Source organism: Grammomys surdaster, unplaced genomic scaffold (genome assembly GCF_004785775.1).
Source record: "Grammomys surdaster isolate TR1022 unplaced genomic scaffold, NIH_TR_1.0 64, whole genome shotgun sequence".
Classification (NCBI taxonomy): domain Eukaryota; kingdom Metazoa; phylum Chordata; class Mammalia; order Rodentia; family Muridae; genus Grammomys; species Grammomys surdaster.
Window position 1 is genome coordinate 10572724 of NW_021604566.1, and position 19246 is coordinate 10591969.

General features: G+C 43.0%; 1 protein-coding gene across 1 annotated transcript; it reads left to right on the top strand.

Annotated features, from left to right (window-relative positions):
- The first annotated feature begins 7847 nt into the window (after positions 1–7847).
- CUNH8orf89 (chromosome unknown C8orf89 homolog) lies at positions 7848–18150 on the top strand. The gene is made up of 4 exons (XM_028769053.1): positions 7848–7974; positions 10176–10308; positions 16272–16327; positions 18002–18150. The coding sequence occupies exons 1-4, from the start codon at positions 7848–7850 to the stop codon at positions 18148–18150; spliced, it is 465 nt and encodes a 154-aa protein (XP_028624886.1).
- The last annotated feature ends 1096 nt before the right edge of the window (positions 18151–19246 follow it).

Consider the following 19246-nt stretch of genomic DNA (forward strand, 5'->3'; position numbering starts at 1 on the left):
TCTTGAAGGCCAGCTAGTCTAGTGTAGACAATCAATAAATAACATAGACCTTGTCTCAAATAAGGTAGATAACAGCCATGCTTGTTTTCTGACCAAACTTACTTGCTCTCTGACATATGCTCCTCTCCTCCCCCCTCTCCCTCTCCCTCTCTCTCTCTCTCCCTCTCCTCTCCTTCCCCCTCTCTCCCTCTCCCTCTCCCCCTCTCCTCCTCTCCCCCTCTCCCCCTCATCTCCCTCTCCCTCTCCCTCCCTTCCCCCCCCCAATACACACACATATACACACAGACACACATTTTAAAAGACTTTAGTCTGGGGGCTGGAGAGATGGTTCAGCGGTTAAGAGCACTGACTGCTCTTCCGGAGGTCCTGAGTTCAATTCCCAGCAACCACATGGTGGCTCACAGTCATCTGTGATGAAATCTGATGCCCTCTTCTGGTGTGTCTGAAGACAGCTACAGTGTACTCATATACATAAAATAAATAAATAATTAAAAAAAAAAGACTTTAGTCTGGGTGGGGATTGTGGATGCCTTTAATCCCAGCACCTGCAGAGGCAGTGCTGATCTTTGGAACTCATAGAGTTCCTGGCCAGCCTGATCTACAGGGTGAGTTCTAAGAACAGCCAAGGCTACACTGTGAAACCTTGTCTCAAAACACCAAAAAATAACAAAACAAGCACTTTAAGGAGAGATGTTAAAACAGTAAAATACAGTATCCTCCCTGGATATTATTGTGTCATTGGCAAGTAGTAAGAGATACATTTTCTAGAATTGGCTCCCTCTGTTTGGGTTCATGTTGAAACTTAATGCACAATTTCATGTTTAAAGGTCCAATGAGATTGGTTGTGATTAGGTTAAGAGTGTCATCCTCATGGATGGGATCAGTGCCGTATAATTCGACACTTGTTTTTCACCCTTCTCCATCTGACATTTGTCTCTCTGGAGGGATGCAGTGTTCAAGAATCTTTTTGAAAGAAAATCCTCACCAAACAATGACCCTGTCTTCACCTTGATCTTGAATTTCTCAGCAGTAGAACTTTGAAAAGAAAGAAGAAAAAAATAGAGTTTTAGATATGCAGCAAAAGAACAGTGTGGAAAGGCAGAATCTGTAGGGTACAAGAGCCAAGAGGGCATGTAAAAGAAAACCTTTTAATCATAAATGTTTGAATACTGGTATATTGTTTAATCCATATAATCTCTTCTATCAGATTCTCCACTATGCAACCCCAGAACTGAATTTGTAGTTGGTTTTGAGATGGACTTCAGACAAATTTTCTAATTCCACCCCTGTCTTAAGTTCTACTAGTTAGTATGCAATCCAATCCTAAATATATCTCTTTATTCTTACTTTTTCACGAATTCATTTAGTTATATAAAGTATAGGTATATGTGTTTTTATTGGAGGCAAGGATTGCTTGCTTCCTAGACTAGCCTTGAACTTACTGTGATGACCTTGGACTGACCCTCCTGCCTCCACCACACCATGTCCTCTTTATGTGATGCTAAGCACCAAACCCGGGGCCTGAAACATGTTAGGAAAACACTCCACCAAAAGGTCTAGACACCCCACTCCCTAGCCCCGCTCCATCGTCTCCAGTTTTACTTGACGGGTTAGCTTTCTCTACCCTGGTATTACGGCCTGGATCTAATCTGAATTGGCTTTCTTAACCAGGGAACTTTAGTTCTGGTGTTCTCTGTGTTAAGCAGTGTGAGGCACGCTCATGTTGAGATTGTACTAAGTAGGTGCAGGTGCTAGACTTCCAAGGTAGGAAGGGGACACACTTTCCACAAAATACTTGAAACAATCTAGTTACATTGAACCTGAAAAATGACACTGATATCAGCTGATGTGCCAGTGGCCTAGGTAGACAAACTCCCCTCTGTCCAGCTGTCCATTCTCACCCCTACCCATTGAAGAGTAACAAGACAGCTTTGTTTTTTCATAGCTCCCCTCTCAGAAGTGACCCAAAGGTGGCAACAGTTTAAGCGGTCTTCTAACCATCCAGGCATACACCCTGGCTTCATACTGGGGTTTCTTCCCTGCTCTCTCAGCCATCCCAACATCCATCCTGGCCCACTATCCTAACGTCGGGTCTTTTGCTGCGGTACCCGCCTAGCTCAGCTGGGCGGCCCCAGGCTACGGGCGCCTAGCAACCAACGGCGTACCGGGCAGGCGGGGCGGCAGCTGCGAGCGCTCGCTGGCCCCGGCTGGACCGGGCCGTGCTGAGCGGCGGCAGAGCTCGGAGCGTCGCCGGGCTGCCGGCCGCCGAGCATGCTCGCCCTGAGAGTGGTGCCAGTTCGAGAAGGCTGCCGGCCGCCCCGCCCCGCCGCGGTGGACAGCCCAGAGACGCGGCCAGCCTCGGCCGAGAGCTCGCGTCCACCCACGGCCGCCGCTGGCTCCCGCGCTGCCCGCTTCCCCCGCTGGCCGAGACGTCCTCCTTGGTGCCGTGGGTCCGGCACTTGAAGAAGCCCATCTCCTCTGTGCAGCTGCGAGGACGGTGAGTGCGGGGAGCCAGGGCTCCAGGCTGGAGGCAGGAAGGGCTGTCTTCACGAAGGGGAAACTGATGTTTAGAGAGCCACGTGGGACACTCCAAAGGTGTCCTCAAGGCACTTCAACAGCATGGCTTGGGCATGAGGACCTAAGCCGGCACCATTTGTGGGGTCAGGTGGCAAGAAATGAGAATGAAACGCTGAATATTCTTTTCACACCTCTTAGGTTCTGTACAAGCAAAGGACCCTTGAGTTTACTGGACACAGCTTTACAAGTTGACCCTGCATCTCTCCTAGAGCTTAACTAAGGTTGGGAGCAGAGATGTGTTTACTTCCTTTGACTAGCATGTGGTGCTCTTTCTCCAGCTGTCTCCAGCTGGATCAGAACTCCCTACATCGCCAATTCTGTTTTGTATCATTTCTGATGTGCTTATATTTGTGGGCATATTTTTTATTTTTATTATAATCTAGAGGAACGAGGAAATAATTGTGTTGGTCACGTAGACTGTTTCATGTCATCCATACTGATCATCTAGCCCCTTTGGAGTCATAAACGCCTGGGAAACCATAGGGACAAATGCAAGCAACTTGGCAAGCCGTCTTAGGCTATTATGTTCCTTGAAACAAAACAATCTCAGGTCTTAGATTGTTTGTCTGTCAGTGTGCATACGTAATCCCTATTAATTAAATGTTCGAATAATGTTTCGTAAAACTTTTGTTGTTACCCTTTAAAAACCATTCTCTGTGTTTTTGAAATTACATTTTGGTGCATTTCACTGACCCATCCCTGAGACACAGGCTTATTTTCTACCTACTTCCTGTACTTTTAAGTACATCCGGTATTTTCTTTCTTCCACAAATTTTTCCTGTTATTTTGGCCACGGGTGGTATAACCTATACAGTTCTAATTGATATTGGGTCCAGGTTTTTCATTTTACAAGTATTTCATAACAATGAACATTTTTTAAAAAAAAATTATTCACTTTACATCCCGATCACTATTGCAGCTCGCAATAATGAACATTCTTACACAAAGAAACAAAGAAACGGTTCTGTGGAATAAATCCCTTGAAACAGAACTGCTGGGTTGGGGATAGGGGCTGGGAAATGGCTCAGCTAGCGAAGGCTGGGCATTTGCAGCACAGATATCTTGGCTTCAAATCCAGAACTCACATAGAGAAGGAAAGAGAACCAATTCCACAGGGTTGCCCTCTGACTTGCACATGGATGCTGTGGCAAGGTGATCCCAGCCCCCTCCCCACTTTATACAGGAAAAACAGAACCTTGGGGAGAGGTGTATTTTTGACAGAAAAATTGCTTTTGATTGTTGTATTGATTTGTGTTTTCTTTTGGGGGCAGGGTTGTGAGACAGTCTCATGTAGTCCAGGGTAGCCATAAACTCACTATGTAGCTTGAACTGACCCTCTCCCCGTTACTTCCCAACTATAAGAGCACCATTATGCAGGGTTTGAGTTACCTTTTCATCAGCAGACTGTGGTGAGAGAAACATGTTTATTATTCAAAAATAAATTATGGCTTCTGTTTGTAGAGTGCTTTTACATGCTTCTCATCACTGGACACTTAAAAGTGTTTTAAAAATTCAGACTTTGTTCACTTATGAGAGTCGGAAGCCCTAGGCCTATGTAACTATCAGAGGGCAAAGTCAAGACTAAAATCACTTTACTCTAGAGCTTGTCTTTGTAGGGTTTGAAGCCTCATTGAGCCATTGGCTGGCAATCATTTCATAGGAGTTTGAGCATTTCTTTTTTAAAGATTTATTTATTTATTTTATGAATATGAGTGCTCTATCTGCGTGTATACCTGCATACCAGAAGAAGGCATCAGATTCCTTTACAGATGGTTGTGAGGCACCATGTGGCTGCTGGAAATTGAACTCAGGACCTCTGGAAGAGCAGCCAGTGCTCTTAACTACTGAGCCATCTCTCCAGCCTGAGCTACTACCTCTTGTACACTTAGATTTGGTCCCTTGCCTTCATTCTGGGTTGACTGTCTCTATAGACCCTAATCCTTTGCCCTTTCTTCATCTTTATACCCAGAAGATATTAAAGCATATTCTGGCTTTCTTCTCTTTCTCAAATCCCCCTTGCCAATTTTAATAAAGTTTCTGGCCTTAATTCTCATCTGAAAATAGGTAGTTCTTAACTTTTTATCCCCAGAGCAGTTACCCACAGCTTCTACTGCTTGGTTCTGGATTGTGTCTGTCCACTGATGCCTTTCTACACTTGCTTTATGTAAGACGGTGTTCCTCATCACCCGTCAATCTATGCACTAGCTCAGTCTCTTTGAACTCTTATGTATTGCTCACCTTGGTCAGGTTCACAGCCACAGTCACCATTAAGTCCCCCTTCCTTGTCAGAACTTCAACATCCAACTCATCAGCCCCATTCTCAGTGAACTATTTTAACAGGCCATGTCAGTACATGCCTGTCACCTCAGTACCTGAGAGGATAAGTAAGAGGTTTATGAGTTTGTGACCATCCTGGGCTAAGTAGTAAGATGACCTTGTATTTAAAAAAAAAAAAAAAAAAGAGCTGGGCTGTGGTGGCGCACGCCTTTAATCCTAGCACTTGGGAGGCAGAGGCAGAGGCAGGCGGATTTCTGAGTTCAAGGCCAGCCTGGTCTACAGAGTGAGTTCCAGGACAGCCAGGGCTATACAGAGAAACCCTGTCTCGAAGAACCAAAAAAAAAAAGTGCGAAAATACAGGGCATGTAGACAATGAACAGTGGCTTTTTGGTATTGTGAGTAGAGCACTGGAGATACAGGGAGAGATGTTTAAAAGCTTCAAGAATCAAGTTTAAAATGTAGATACAATCTATTAGCATATGTGAAATATAGCAAAAGCAGTTCTGAAAAATGTATAGATAGCTATGAGTTCTTATGTTCAAAAACCCAGAGAGTTCTCAGACAGCCTGGCGATGCATCTCAGGGTCTTAGAAAACCAAGAACAAAGCAAAACCCAGTAGAGTAAAAAGGAAGAGTTGCAATCAGGGCAACAGAGGTCAGAAGACCAATGTGAAGAGCCAATAAGACAAGGAGCTGGCTCTGTGAGTAAGGCTAACAAGACTGAGGAACCCTTAGCCCAGCCAGCCAAAGGAAGATATAAACTGATAGAGATGAAAAACAAGATATTATAATACAATAGACAACGGAAACTTAGCATGCATATCAGGAATTCTTCCATGAGCTTAAATAGAACTATTGGCAGGGCTTTGGGATTGACTTTACTGGGCTAACAGTGAATAAAGAAACAAGAGACATGTACAGAAATGTTAGGATTGGGTGGTTTGGGGGCAATGAGATGGCTTAGCAGGTAAAAGTGCCTGATGACTTAAATCTGAAGCTGGAGACCCACAAAGTGGAAAGAGAGAGTCACCTCCCACCAGGTGTTCTCTGCCCTCCACATGTGTGTGGAACATGCATTTTTGTTAGCCCCCAGGCCCCCTTGGATTTTTTGAGACAGGGTTTCTCTGTGTAGCCCTGACTGTTCTGGAACTCTGTAGACCAGGCTGACCCTGTGTCTTCTTCAGAAGTGCTGAGATTAAAGGAGTGTATCTTCAAGCCTTAGTAGTTGTTGGTTTTTATCATATCAATGCATTCCTGAAGTTGTAAATGCAACTTACAAATGCAGAGTATTATTTTTTAATTTGTATTTTTTTGTTTTTGTTTTTCGAGGCAGGGTTTTTCTGTATAGCCCTGGCTGTCCTGGAACTCACTGTAGACCAGGCTGGCCTTGAACTCAGAAATCCGACTGCCTCTGCCTCCCAAGTGCCAGGATTAAAGTCGTGTGCCACCGCCTGGCTAATTTGTCCTTTTAAATTTCCTTTTCTTTCTTTATCCAAAAAACAAACAAACAAACAAACAAACAAAACAAAACCTTTTCTAGACAGTCTCGTAGAGCCCAGGCTGGCCCTCAAACTTGCTGCGTAGCCGTGAATGTTCATGAAGTTCTCATTCTCCTACCTCCATTCTAGTGCTGGGATTACAGCATACGTCATATGGATAGAGTCTCTCTCTGTAGCCTTGGCTCTCTGAGAATGTATTATGTAGACTAGGATGCCTTTGAACTTATCAGCTTGTGTCTGTCTCCCGAGTGCTGAGATTAAAGATATTCACTACAATGCCTGGCTCTCAAATGTGGACTTTTAAACAAACTTTTATCATCAGGAATTTCAAGAATAGACATAAATCTAAAGGTTATAGTATAATGAGTCTTCATGTATTTATTGTATGGATGTCCTAGGAAAATCCAGCTTTAAGAACATTGTTTTCTGACCTAGCAGGACAAAATGCTTGAGGAAGACGTGTAGTCTGAGGTGTTCAGAAGTTCATTTGTGTGTCCTCGTCCTCCCATGCTCACCAGCAAGCAGTGTTGTCTCTGCCACTCCTGTCCTGGGGCGTTGAAAGGCTAGCTTGAAGCTGAAAGTTATCCAGTCATCTCTACTTCTGTAGATAAAAGAAGTTCTTAGAATGGAGTCTGGATTGTGATTCTAAGAGTCTTCTTCTTCTTTTTTTTTTTCTTTTTTTTTTTTTTTTTCCTGAGCCAAGATCTCACTTTGTCTTTCTAGCTGTCCAGGAACTCACTGTGTGGCCCAGGCTAGCCTTGAACTCACAGAGCTCAGCCAGTCTCTCTCCTCAGTGCTGGGACTGAAGGTGTGTACTACCATGCCTGGCTAATTAAGAGTCTTTTTTAAGACTCTGGAAATTCACACTGGTGTTTGGTTTTGAGATTATTGTCATGGTCGTTGTTTGTAGTGTGGTCTTGTTTGGTATTCAATCCTTAGCCATAGATCCTATGACATCAGAGCACTTAAGGGGTTCGGGGATATCAAAGTGCTGGGGGAGGTGGGGGGGTTGTCTTTCTGTTATCTCAGCTCTGGATCAGAAGTCTAAGGCCATCCTTGGAGAGTTCTATTTAGCCTAAGTTACTTGAGACACTTGTCTCAAAACACCAACTAAATGAAAAGGTTCATTAAAATGCTTAAGACATAAATTTTATTCTTAAAACTCTCTAGCTTTAAAATCTCAAGAATATGCGGGCATGATGGCACATGCCTTTAGTCCTAGCACTTCAAGGCAGAGGTAGGCATATCTCTGTGAGTTCAAGGCCACCTTCCTCTACATAGTTAAGTCTCAAGATAGTCAAGGGCTATATAGTGAGACTTTCAATGAACAAAATAAACCTCCAAGATTTCATATTTCTGTATTGTAGTAAATGTATGTTAATGTCTAGTCTTCTTGGGGATATGAGAAGACATTTACAAGAAATGCCTGTGTTCTTCTCTTCCCTGCCCTGGAGCAGTGTCTCCTTCTCATCCGGACTATTGAAAGAAGAGAAAATGTCAATGCTATCTCCCGAGATCAAATTTGAGGCTTCTAACGTCAGCAGAAGCTCCCTGGACAACTGCTTTCTGTTTGAGAGCAGTTGGCGGAAGGCAGTTTTGGAAACGCAGAAGATGAGGAAAGGTAACTCCATGTCAATTCTTATTCTCTTGGAGGAACATAAGCATGGTGCCCGGGATTTACAGATTTCTTTTTTCCTTTAAGCAGTCAAGAGATACTATATAACTCATCACATTTATACTGGACTAGTAGTATATGAAGTTTATAGAAAGAAGAAATGGGAGTGAGTTAAGATTAGTATTCTGTGAGCAATGAAAACACATTTTTATGTATTGATTTATAGTTTTATGTTTTGTTTATTACTTATTTTTAAATTGTTTTGAGACAGTCTCACTATGTGGTCCTGGCTGGCCTGGAACTTGCCATGTAGCCTGGGCTCACTTTTTTTTTTTTTTCTAACAGGATTTTGCATACCTCAGGCTAACCTTGAATTCATCCTGTAGTCTAGGTTGGCCTTTTAATTCCTGATCTTCCTGCCTCTACCTTCCAAGTGCTAGATTACAGGCTTACGTCACCTTTCAGAGGCTTTTAGCCTCTTTCTACCTTCTACTTAATGCCTTTGTTTGCATTCCTCTTTAAGATGTGTTTGTTTTTATGTATCTGAGTATTTGCTTGCATGTATGTATGTGTACCAAGTAGTGCCTATGGAGCCTGGAAAAGGGTGTGTGATCCACTGGAACTGCAGTCACAGGCACATGTACACTGTCGTGTGGATGCTGGGAAAACCACTGTTCTTTGGAAGAGCAGCACGCATTCTAAACCTCTTGGCTCTCTCCAGCTGGCTGAGGAAAGGACTCAGCCAGTAAAACACTTAAAGGCAAGTTCAGGTGCAGGACATATGAAAAGGTCAGTAGGCATGATGGCTCTCCTTAATCCATCATAGGTGGGAAGAGAAAGGTAACAAGCTGGTTAGCTTAACTGGACAACTCTGTGCTCTGCCTGAATACATGAGGTGAAAGAGATTGGTAAAGGAACCCAAAGTAAATAGTGGGCTTCACATGCACACACACAGGTACACACAGGCACACACAGGCACACACAAGCACACTCACAGACATACACACATATAGACATATACATACGTGGTCACACACACATATGCACACACACATTCTCACACACAGACACACATGCACACACAAGCACATTCACAGATATACACACATATAGACACATACACACATGGTCACACACACATTCTCACACACAGACACACATGCACACACAAGCACACTCACAGACATACACACATATAGACACATACACACATGGTCACACACACATATGCACACACACATTCTCACACACAGACACATGTGCACACACAGACGTACATGCAAACACATAGACACTAAAAGATATCTAAACAACTTGAAGCCAAGCATACTGGACTACACTTGTGATTGAGCTCTTAGGAGGCAGGAAAATTGTTGCAAGTTCAAGTCCAGCTTGAGCTACATAGAGGCTTTGTCTCAATTAAAACCCCAAACAACCAAACCAAACCAAACACTTGCACTGTCCCCTACCCCCACAAAAGAAGAGTTGACAAAATGTGAAGTCAACAGAGGCAATCTGGATACTTCATGTTGGTGTTTACAGACTTGCTTTGAATTTTGTGGAGAGAAAGTTCAAATCAATGCCAAGGGTAGGATTTTAGAGGATTGTGTAATTTCTGCTTTGTGACTATTTACACAGATGTATGATGGATTCAAGCAGCAAGCAATGCAGGAGTCTTGAAAGTGACTTTATCTAAACATGGTGCTAATTAATGTTCTGGGAAGTCAGAATAAGACCCGGAACTCAGCAGCATTCTCCCTATGTCGCTGCTGTGCTTGCTTTTGCTTTGGCAGGGAGGGGAGGTGGGTTCCAGGGATGGGATCTAGGGCCTCAAACATTCTGGGAGATCCCTCTGTTTCAGAGCTGCTTTCCAATCCCTCTGAGCTTTTTATTTTCAGATCCAGTGTCACAAAATTGCCCAGATTGGCCTTGAACTTGCTTATATCCCAGACTGGCCATTAATTTATAGTTCTCTGGCCCCAGCTTCTTAAGCACTGGGATTACAGGCCTGAGGCCTCATACCCCATGCCTTGTCTCAGTTCTTACCCACCCTCCAAGTCTACTCCTCCCTGTGGTCAATACGGCCAAGTACCTTATCTTCTTTCATTACTGGCTGATTTGCTTTGTGTTACTTTGTATGTGGTAGAAGAATTATGCATTTAACCAAGATTATTATATGATTTTTTTTTTATCACAACACACCATAGCATTTGGTCTAGAAGAGCCCAAGGAATGTTCCAAAATGCCGTATTTACCAGAATTGTCAAAGAGCTTAAGTTCATCTCCGCTAGAGGCTCATAAGCGCCTGCTGCATACTGAGGCTGAGATCCCTCCGATCAGGTAGGTGACCTGGTTTTGGCTCCCTTTTGTTGAATATTTGTTTGTAAGTAATGATGTTGAAGGTAGACGGCTTTCGGGACTAATGACTCTGATTCTTGCTTATTGAGTATTTTTCATATAGGATTGAATTTTTAGTTTTTTTTTAATGTTATTATGTTAGTTAGCCATTTCATTAAAGTTGATGAATTGGGCACTTTTCTGTCTTTTCAGTGACATTGTCAGAAAGGATTAAAGGACTCCCCCCCACCCCCCACCTTTCAAATATATTGATTGTCTGAGCCTAGTTCAAATGCATAAGAGCATAGGAGGGCTTATCTGTAATGACTTCCACTAAACCACAGCATGCAGGCTTTGGAACAGGGTGGATGAGGCTGAGGGACTAAGAAAACCTTGCTCTATCAGGAAGGAGAGGTTTAGCTCATCACCCACCCTTGTAATTTGCCACTAAAGACCTTTCCTGGCTCATGAGCTGAGCCTGTAGTTCAGTGGCACAATGCTTGCAAAGACATCTAGGCCCTGAGTTCCATCTAGGGAAAAAAAAAACAAACAAATCCTAGCTATATCTGCATATCTGTAATTTCAGCACTTAGAAGCCTGAGGCAGGAGATTTTCTAGTTCAGGGCTAGCTTAGGTTACATAAGGACACCCTATCCCTCTGAAAAAGAGAACCCTACATTTCTAATATAACTCTGACATCAATGAATCAATGAATACTTCCTTCTGAATAAAAGAAAACACCTTTCTACTAAGAAATTGCCAGTGTCAAACCCTAGTGCTCTTGGAGGCTGAGGTAGGTTTGCTGTGAGTTTCCTGGGTCACAGCATGAGTTTAAGGGCTACCTTGAGCTACATAGCAAGATCTTGTGTCAGGAAGCAAAACAAAACAAAAGCCAACCAACCAACCAAAGAAACAAAAAACATCCTACAGGCTAGAGAGGTGGCTCAGAGGTTCCAGGGACCTGAGTTTGATTCCCAGCACCCACCTTAGGCAGCTTACATAGTTGCCTGTGACTCCAGCTCCAGGGGATCAGATAGATACCTCTGGTCTCTGTGTGCTCACGTGTGTGTGTGTAGCACACACACACACACACACACACAATTATAAATAAATATTAAAAAACAAAAGTAAGCTGGTCATGGTGCCACACACCTTTAATCCCAGAACTCAGGAAGCAGAGGCAGGCAGATCTCTGTGAGTTCAAGGCCAGCTTGCTCTACAAATTGAGTCCAGGAAACCAGTGCTGGTTACACTGAGAAATCCTGTCTTCAAAAAACCAAAAACCTGTCCGGGCAGTGGTGGCACACACCTTTAGTCCCAGCACTTGGGAGGCAGAGACAGGCAGATTTCTGAGTTCAAGGGCAGCCTGGTCTACAGAGTGAGTTCCAGGACAGCTAGGGCTATACAGAGAAACCCTGTCTTGGGGGGGGGGACCTCCAAAACCAACCAATAAAACAAAACCAGATGTATATATGGGTTGGAGAAACAGCCTCACGTTCTTCTAGGCTTCTGCTTTATTCATTATTGAACAGCTACGTCCTAGTGAGTTATCGTGATAAACATCATGAACTTGGGGTGTGGGCAGCGGGTAAATTTTTTTATTTTACACTTTCAGGCCATGATCCTTCATTGGTGGAACTCAGGGCAGCAACTCAAGGCAGGGGCTTGAAGCAGAAATCATGGAGGAACACTGCTTATTGGCTAGCTCTCTGACTTACGTTCATCTACTTTTCTTTTAAAAGATTTTTTTTATGTGTCTGAGTGTTTTGCCCACATATGTATGTATGTATGTATGTATGTATGTAATATATATATATATATATTACATACAGGACAGGTCTAGTATCTTCAGAGGTCAGAAGAGGGAGGTGAAATCCTTGGAACTGGAGTTACAGATGATTGTGAGCCACTGTGTGGGTGCTGAGAACTGTACCAAGGTTCTCTGGAAGAGCAGCCAGTGCTCTTAACCTTCTAGATATCTCTTTAGTCTCAGCTAAGTTTCTGATACAGCCCAGGGCTACCTATCTAGGGTTGGTACCATTCACAATTAGCTCTGCCCTTCTATATTAATTAGCAATTAAAAGAATGCCCAATAGACACATCTACAGGTTAACCTGATGAGGAAGTCCTTCAGTTAGGGTTCCCTCTTTCCAGGTGTGTCTCATTGAGAACCAACATTAGGCACCACAGATTAATATTTGTTCATTTGGCCATCTTATAAAAAAGAAACATTAGGGCTGGAGAGATGGCTCAGAGGTTAAGAGCACTGGCTGCTCTTCCAGAGGTTCTGAGTTCAATTCCCAGCAACCACATGGTGCCTCATAATCATCTGTAGTGGGATCTGATGCCCTTTTCTGGTGTGTCTGAAGACAGCTACAGTGTACTCATACATAAAATAAATCTTAAAATAAAAAGAAACATGTGAGTTGTAACTTCTTAAAAGAAGATACAGATATACAGATATATATCTGGGTGAGTTGGTTTTGTTTTTGTCTTTTTGTTTTGTTTTGTTTTGTTTGTGCTAGATTATAGGCATGAACCACTAGGCTTGGCAGATTTACAGTTTTGTATGATCTTCCTACTACAACGAACTTTAAAATCATTCACCCACAGGCTGTATACAAGACTGGGATGTTAGATTTATTTTTTCAGTTGTCTCTAAGATGGCGATCTCTGTAGCCTGGATTGATTTGGAACTCATGCTGAAGATGAAGTGGCCTTGAACTCACGGCGATTGCCTACCTCTGCCTCCTGAGCACCGGGATTAAAGGTGTTCACCACTGCTCGCTTTTGTACTGTTGGAGACTGAGGCCAGGGCTCTGTGATTGCTGTGCTAGTAATCTACCACCGAGCCATATTCCCAGCCCTAGCTTTATTATTTTCTTCGAGACAGGGTCTCATGTAGCCCAGGGTAGCCTCTAGCCCACAATATAGCAGAGCAATAAGTGTCTTCTGTCAAGTTCTGGGACTATAGGCATGTGGATTACACTTTTTTTTTTTAAAGAATATTTTTACTGACTGGGTGGTGGGTGGCACATGCCTTTAATACCAGCACTTGGGACACAGAGGAAGGTAGATATCTGAGTTTGAGGCCCCCTGATCTATGGAGTGAGCTCCAGGACAGCCAAAGCTACACAGTGAAATCCTGTCTCAAAACTCAAAAACAAAAACATTATTTTATTTGTATGAATGTTTTCCATGCTATATGTATGTACACCACATGTATGACTGGTGCCTGCAGAAGCCAGGAGGTGGAGTCAGATTTCCTGCAATCGGAGTTACAGACAGTTGTGAGTGGCCATGTGTGTGTGTGTTGGGAACCAAACCCAGGTCCCCTTGCAAGACCTGCAAACGCTCTTGACTGATGAGCCAGTTCTTTAGTTCTCAGCTTTTATTTCTTGAGGTTTTCAAATAGGATTGCTGTTAAGTACTTTTGACATTTAATTGTAAAAACATAAGTAAATAACTAGAACATACTAGTGAAAAGTCAGTCAGTTTCACTCAGGTGCATGTGAGTTCAGGTGCTTAACGAGGCCAGAGGTGTTGACAGCACCAGATCTAAGTGGGGAGAACACTATTTGTTCCCAACTGTTGAGTCATCTCTGCAGTCTCTTATTCTGCTGTTTAAGACTTAATATTGACCAAGCATTGTGGAATACACCTTTAATTCCAGCATTTGGGAGGCAGAGGTAAGCAGATGTCTGTGAGTTCAGGTCCAGCCTTGTCTACAAAGTGAGTTTCAGGCCAGCAAGTATTGCTTAGTGAGACTCTGTCTCAACAAACCAAACCCACCACAACAAAAAATATCCAAACCCAATGACATCCTGAAGCCCCTGAAGTTGACACTTACCATGTCATATGATCTCTGTTTTCCATAGTCTTGCTAGCTACATTATTGTGCACACATTGCTCTGAGGTCTGCCCAATCACATCCTATTTCAGGCTTGTAAGTTTTGGTGACATCTTTGGGTTTGTTAGTAGCATCACAAGGAGGACATCCTACCTATAGACTTTATCAACACTTACAATATTTTCTGAAGACAGATTTCCCAGCACCAAAGTGTAAAGAGCAGGGCTGGGGATATAGCACTGTTGGTAGAATGTTTGCCTACCATGCATGAAGTCCTGAGACATCCAGCATTGCATAAACTGGATGTGGTAGAGCATTCTGTCATCCAAGCCCTCCAGAAGCATAAGCAGGGTGCTCAGAGATTCAAGGTCATCCTCAATTATATAGTTATATGGTTATGGGAACTAATCAGAAAAAGAAAAGGCAGAACTCAAGATAGTAAAAACGAAACAAAAAATTTCCATTTTGTGTCAAAAGAGGAAGGATGGTAAGTGTGCAGAGAGAGGAGGTGCCCTTTGAAGCATGGACCCCAGACCTGCTGAGGAGGGTTTACATCATTTCTAAGACACCAGTGTCCATGATGCTCCCCTGTCACGTGCAGCCCTTTGCTGGTGTGCCCATGAGAATATGTAGGGTAGCCCGGGGTAACAGAGTTTCTACCTGTCTCATCCAGACTTGTTATCCTTCCACCAACAGGTGCCCAGTCTAAATGAACCAGAAGTCTGGGAAACACCCCATGACTTAACCCTCCTACCTCTGAGCTTTCTGTCTCTTCCCTACTTCAGCTGTCTTTGTTTTTTGTTTGTTATCTGGCTGTTAGGGAAATGACTTCTCGACATTTTACACTGACAGCCATGAATTTGCTTCCTGGTGAGGGATAATCTGAACACATTTGTTCATTCACACTCCGGCTAGCACCTTCGTGTGTAAAGTGTAATGATAGGGGCTAGGTGATGTGATGCTTGTGAACGGGTAGCAAATGTGAATGTTGGTGCTTTTCCTTGCCTTTGATTGAAGTGCCTTCTCTGCGGCCATGCCAGTGAGAGCATATCAAGTTGCCTTCAAGTATTTTATTCCCCTCTGCCTATTACACACCATTCTGTGAGAAAACAATTTTGGCAAAGCAGGAAGTACTCTTGCTTATTTGTCTGTGCACAACTCTTTACCTTCTTTTAATCCCCTTGAATATTTGATTCTAAAACTTTGGTAAATGTCTAATCTTTTCTCAAAGTTTCTTAATGAGGATCAGAAGTTTTCAATGATTCTCACAACATACAAGGAATGTAACTGAAAATAGCATCATAGATGTAAAGATTTAAGTTTACTATAGTCATGTGAAATGTGGAATCCTTACGGTAGATTACCTTACCCATTTCCCCTAATAATTTGTTTTCTTTTTGTTTGTTTGTTTTTGTTGTTGTTGTTGTTGTTTTGTTTTTTGAGACAGCATTTCTCTGTGTAGTCCTGGCTGTCCTGGAACTCACACTGTAGACCAGGCTGGCCTCTGTCTCCCAAGTTCTGGGATTAAAGGCGTGTGCCACCACTGCCCGGCTTTTTTCTCTTTTTGTTTTGTTTTGTTCTCCCTAATAATTTGTAGTGCTGATGTACTCTTCAGGGACAAGAGTTAATTATAGGAAAACATCAGATCATGGTGACTGATAGTACAGAAATATGGGGTCTAGGCATCTCATGTGAAACGCAGGTATGCTAGTGTGTCTCCTTTCAGGGTTGCTTCTGTCACGACTGCTTAAACTTACCTTAAAGGCCTATGCAGAGCCTTAGTCAACGCTTGGCTACTGGTGACGTGTACTAGAAAAGTCTACTGTTGGGTTGGTTCATTTCCACTTCTTTTGATTATGATAGAGCTAGTTCTCTTCTGTACACTTATTGTTATCCTTATGTGACATCATTTAACAAGGTGAGTTTTGGTAGAACACGTCACATGCCACGCAAGAGCGTGCGAGTGTTTCCCAGCACAGGAGCAAACAAAGCAAAACAAAACATAAAAAGCCGAGGGAGCATCACTGAGACTATGCTGTTTGCCTCTTGTTGTATTCTTCAAAGTCACAGGCTGAGGGTTGACATGTGCCATTTTGTGACCACCCATAATGTTTAGGATAAAGAAGACCAAAGAGTCATGCAGCATGGCAGCACTTCAGGAGAAGTCGAAAGGTATGTCATGGCTTCATGGGTTTCTTCCCGCACCTTTGATTTTTCCAATAGGATTTTACTATGTGGCAAGGATGGCTTTGAACTCACAGTAATCCCCTGCCCCAGACTTCTGGGAGCTGCCATTATGTGCCCAAGCCCCCTGCCTAGCTTGTTAATGTTTCTGCTAAGCTCTGCTTAGTTGGTAAATTTGATGAGTCTGAGGTTCATTATACCCACTTCTGTCCTCTCAGAACCAAGGCCAGGCCTCCAGCATAGCTCTCTTGGGTGCCTTAGAAGCCTTGAAACTGGCTTCCTTAGTTTAAATCTCTGCATTCATTCTCCACCTCTATGCACACTATCGCCTATTAAAAGAGGCTCCTCCTCAGCAGCACAGACTCAAATGAGAACTTAGCCGAACCCTTTACCACCCTTCCTGAATGTTCCATTCTATCATTATCTTCTTTTAAAATCTATTATTTTACGTGTTTGGTGCCTTTGCTTACATGTATTTTGTGCTGTAGTACTATGCACCATGTGTGTTTAGTACACTCAGAGGCCAGAAGAGGACATCAGAACCCCGGAACTGGAGTTACAGACAAGTTGTGAGTTTCCACGTGAATGCTGGGAATCAACCTGGGTCCTCTGGAAGAACAGACAGGGTTCTAAACTGCTGAGCCATCTTTCCAGCCTCCTCCTCCTCCCCCTTCTCCACCTTCTCCTTTTTAAGATTTTTTTATTTATGTATCTTATGTATATGGGTACTTTGTCTGCATGTACATCTACACAGCAAAAGACAAACAGTGGTGAGCCACCATGAGGGGGTTGAGAATTGAACTCAAGACTTTGGGAGAAGCAGTGAATGAATGCTCTTAACCACGGAGCCATATCTCCAGTCCTGAGTCCTGGCCTCTCATTCTTTTTTTGTTTTTTTGTTTTTTGTTTTTTGTTTTTTGTTTTTTGTTTTTGTTTTTCAAGACAGGGTTTCTCTGTATAGCCCTAGCTGTCCTGGAACTCACTCTGTAGACCAGGCTGGCCTCGAACTCAGAAATCCACCTGCCTCTGCCTCCCAAGTGCTGGGATTAAAGGCATGAGCCACCACTGCCTGGCACAAACTGACTATTAAGTCAGTTTCTTTTCTAAGCACCATTGAGTAGTTCTATCATGCTTGGAGGGAGAGTCTGTCCTTTGAAGCTTTAAAATTAGATATTCCCAACTCCTCACTTCTGATATGCTTGATCAGGATTTTGTTTTTTGAGAGCAAACATTAAAAACTCTGCTGAATCAGGTAACTTAACGACACCTATAAGATACAGAGAGCGTTCTAGGAATTCTGGTATCTACGTTTACTGCCTCTCCGTTACTGCACTTGTTAGATTTGGAGGATATTATGTTGGAGGCGTTGTATACTGCATGTGACAGAAAACACATATCTAATGATATCTGAGCCCTATGTTAAACTCTTAGCATTTTCCTGAAGTAACTTTACCCAAAGTTAGTGGTAGAGTTTCTTGAGACATATACTCAAAAGTTTGCCATTTTTTAGGTATATTAGCATTGGCCTTTTTGGTAAGTTCAAGATATGTAAGCAAAGATTCGATAATGTCTTATGGCCATCGGTGGTGCCGTGTGTCATGCCTCGCAGATATCACCAGTCCTTCTGAGCTGAGCTCTAACAGTTGGCTTTCTTCCCCACAGGCTCTGTCTTCAATGACCCTTTCACAGGAGCTCCCTCTGACTTCTTACAGAGGCTTTCCAGAATGGCCATACTGGAGTATGACACTATTCGCCAGGAAACAAACAAGAAACTGAAGAGAGGCAAGAAACGAGATCTTCGAGACTGCTAATGGGTTCCAAACCATGTGATGCTTTCTCCTCTGGCTTGATGGTGCGCACTTGCTGTGTTTCTTCCCTGGGTTGATAGTGCGCACTTGCTGTGTTTCTTCCCTGGGTTTATGGTGCACACTTGCCTGGTTTCTCTTTTTTTCCTTTCACTTTTTTGATATGTGATATGATATACATACAAATGAAATGTAAATAGCAAATAAATATTTTATGTTATACATGGAATGGCTTGTATTTTGTTAAGATGGCATTGAACTTTTATGTTATTTTGATTTTACTTTTTAAAATTGAAAATGAATATTTTATTATTAAAATGGGATGATTTTCCTTTTAAAATAAAAATGATACTGAATTTTGAACCCAAATCTCTGTGTGTGCTAAGTAAGTTCTCTACCCACTGAGCTTTGTCCCCCCATTAAGAAATATTTGAGTTATGAGAATGTATGCAGAATAGAAATTACATCCCATCAGTTGTATTTATATGCCTTCTGATCTAATTTGGTAAATGCTTTTGAGGGCTTATCTTTGCTAGTTGTTCAAGAAGAATCCAGGGATGGTGCCATACATCTGAAATCTCATCATTCCAGAGGCTGAGGCAGGAGGATTTTTGACACTGCACTACATAGTGAGGCCCTGTCTCAAAACAACCAAACAACCAAACAAAACATATTCAAGTAAAGAAAGTGTTGGCATTGGAGGAGATCAGCAGGGCCTCTGAGGTAGCTCAGTGTGGGGAAATTTTTAAAAGGCCACCACAGCGGCACGGCCCGGAGGGGCTTCCACCACCGTGGAGGGTCCCACATTCTGGGGAAACTCTATGGTTCCAGTGGCCTGGGGGCCTTGGTGGCGACAGGCCCCAGTAACACGAGGAAGTCCTTGGTTCCAAAAAGGTTTATTGTCATGGCGGATAATAGATGGATCTAGGCATACCCCCCAAAAACTCAGGGCAGTCCCGAGTTATATAGGGAGGGAGAAAGGGGCAGGATTGGGGGAAGATCTAAGGGAGGCATGTTTAATTTGCTCTGCCCTCTGGCCTTCATTAGTATGTAAATCCCTAGGGCCTGAGACCTATAGCCTGGCCTATGTAATTCTATGGAG

Bases quoted from the DNA above. Each gene is read 5' to 3' on its own strand.
- CUNH8orf89 (XM_028769053.1), top strand. From the start codon at position 7,848: ATGTCAATGCTATCTCCCGAGATCAAATTTGAGGCTTCTAACGTCAGC. The intron at 7,975-10,175 runs GTAACTCCATGT...AACACACCATAG, and splicing joins AACGCAGAAGATGAGGAAAG to CATTTGGTCTAGAAGAGCCC. The intron at 10,309-16,271 runs GTAGGTGACCTG...CATAATGTTTAG, and splicing joins GCTGAGATCCCTCCGATCAG to GATAAAGAAGACCAAAGAGT.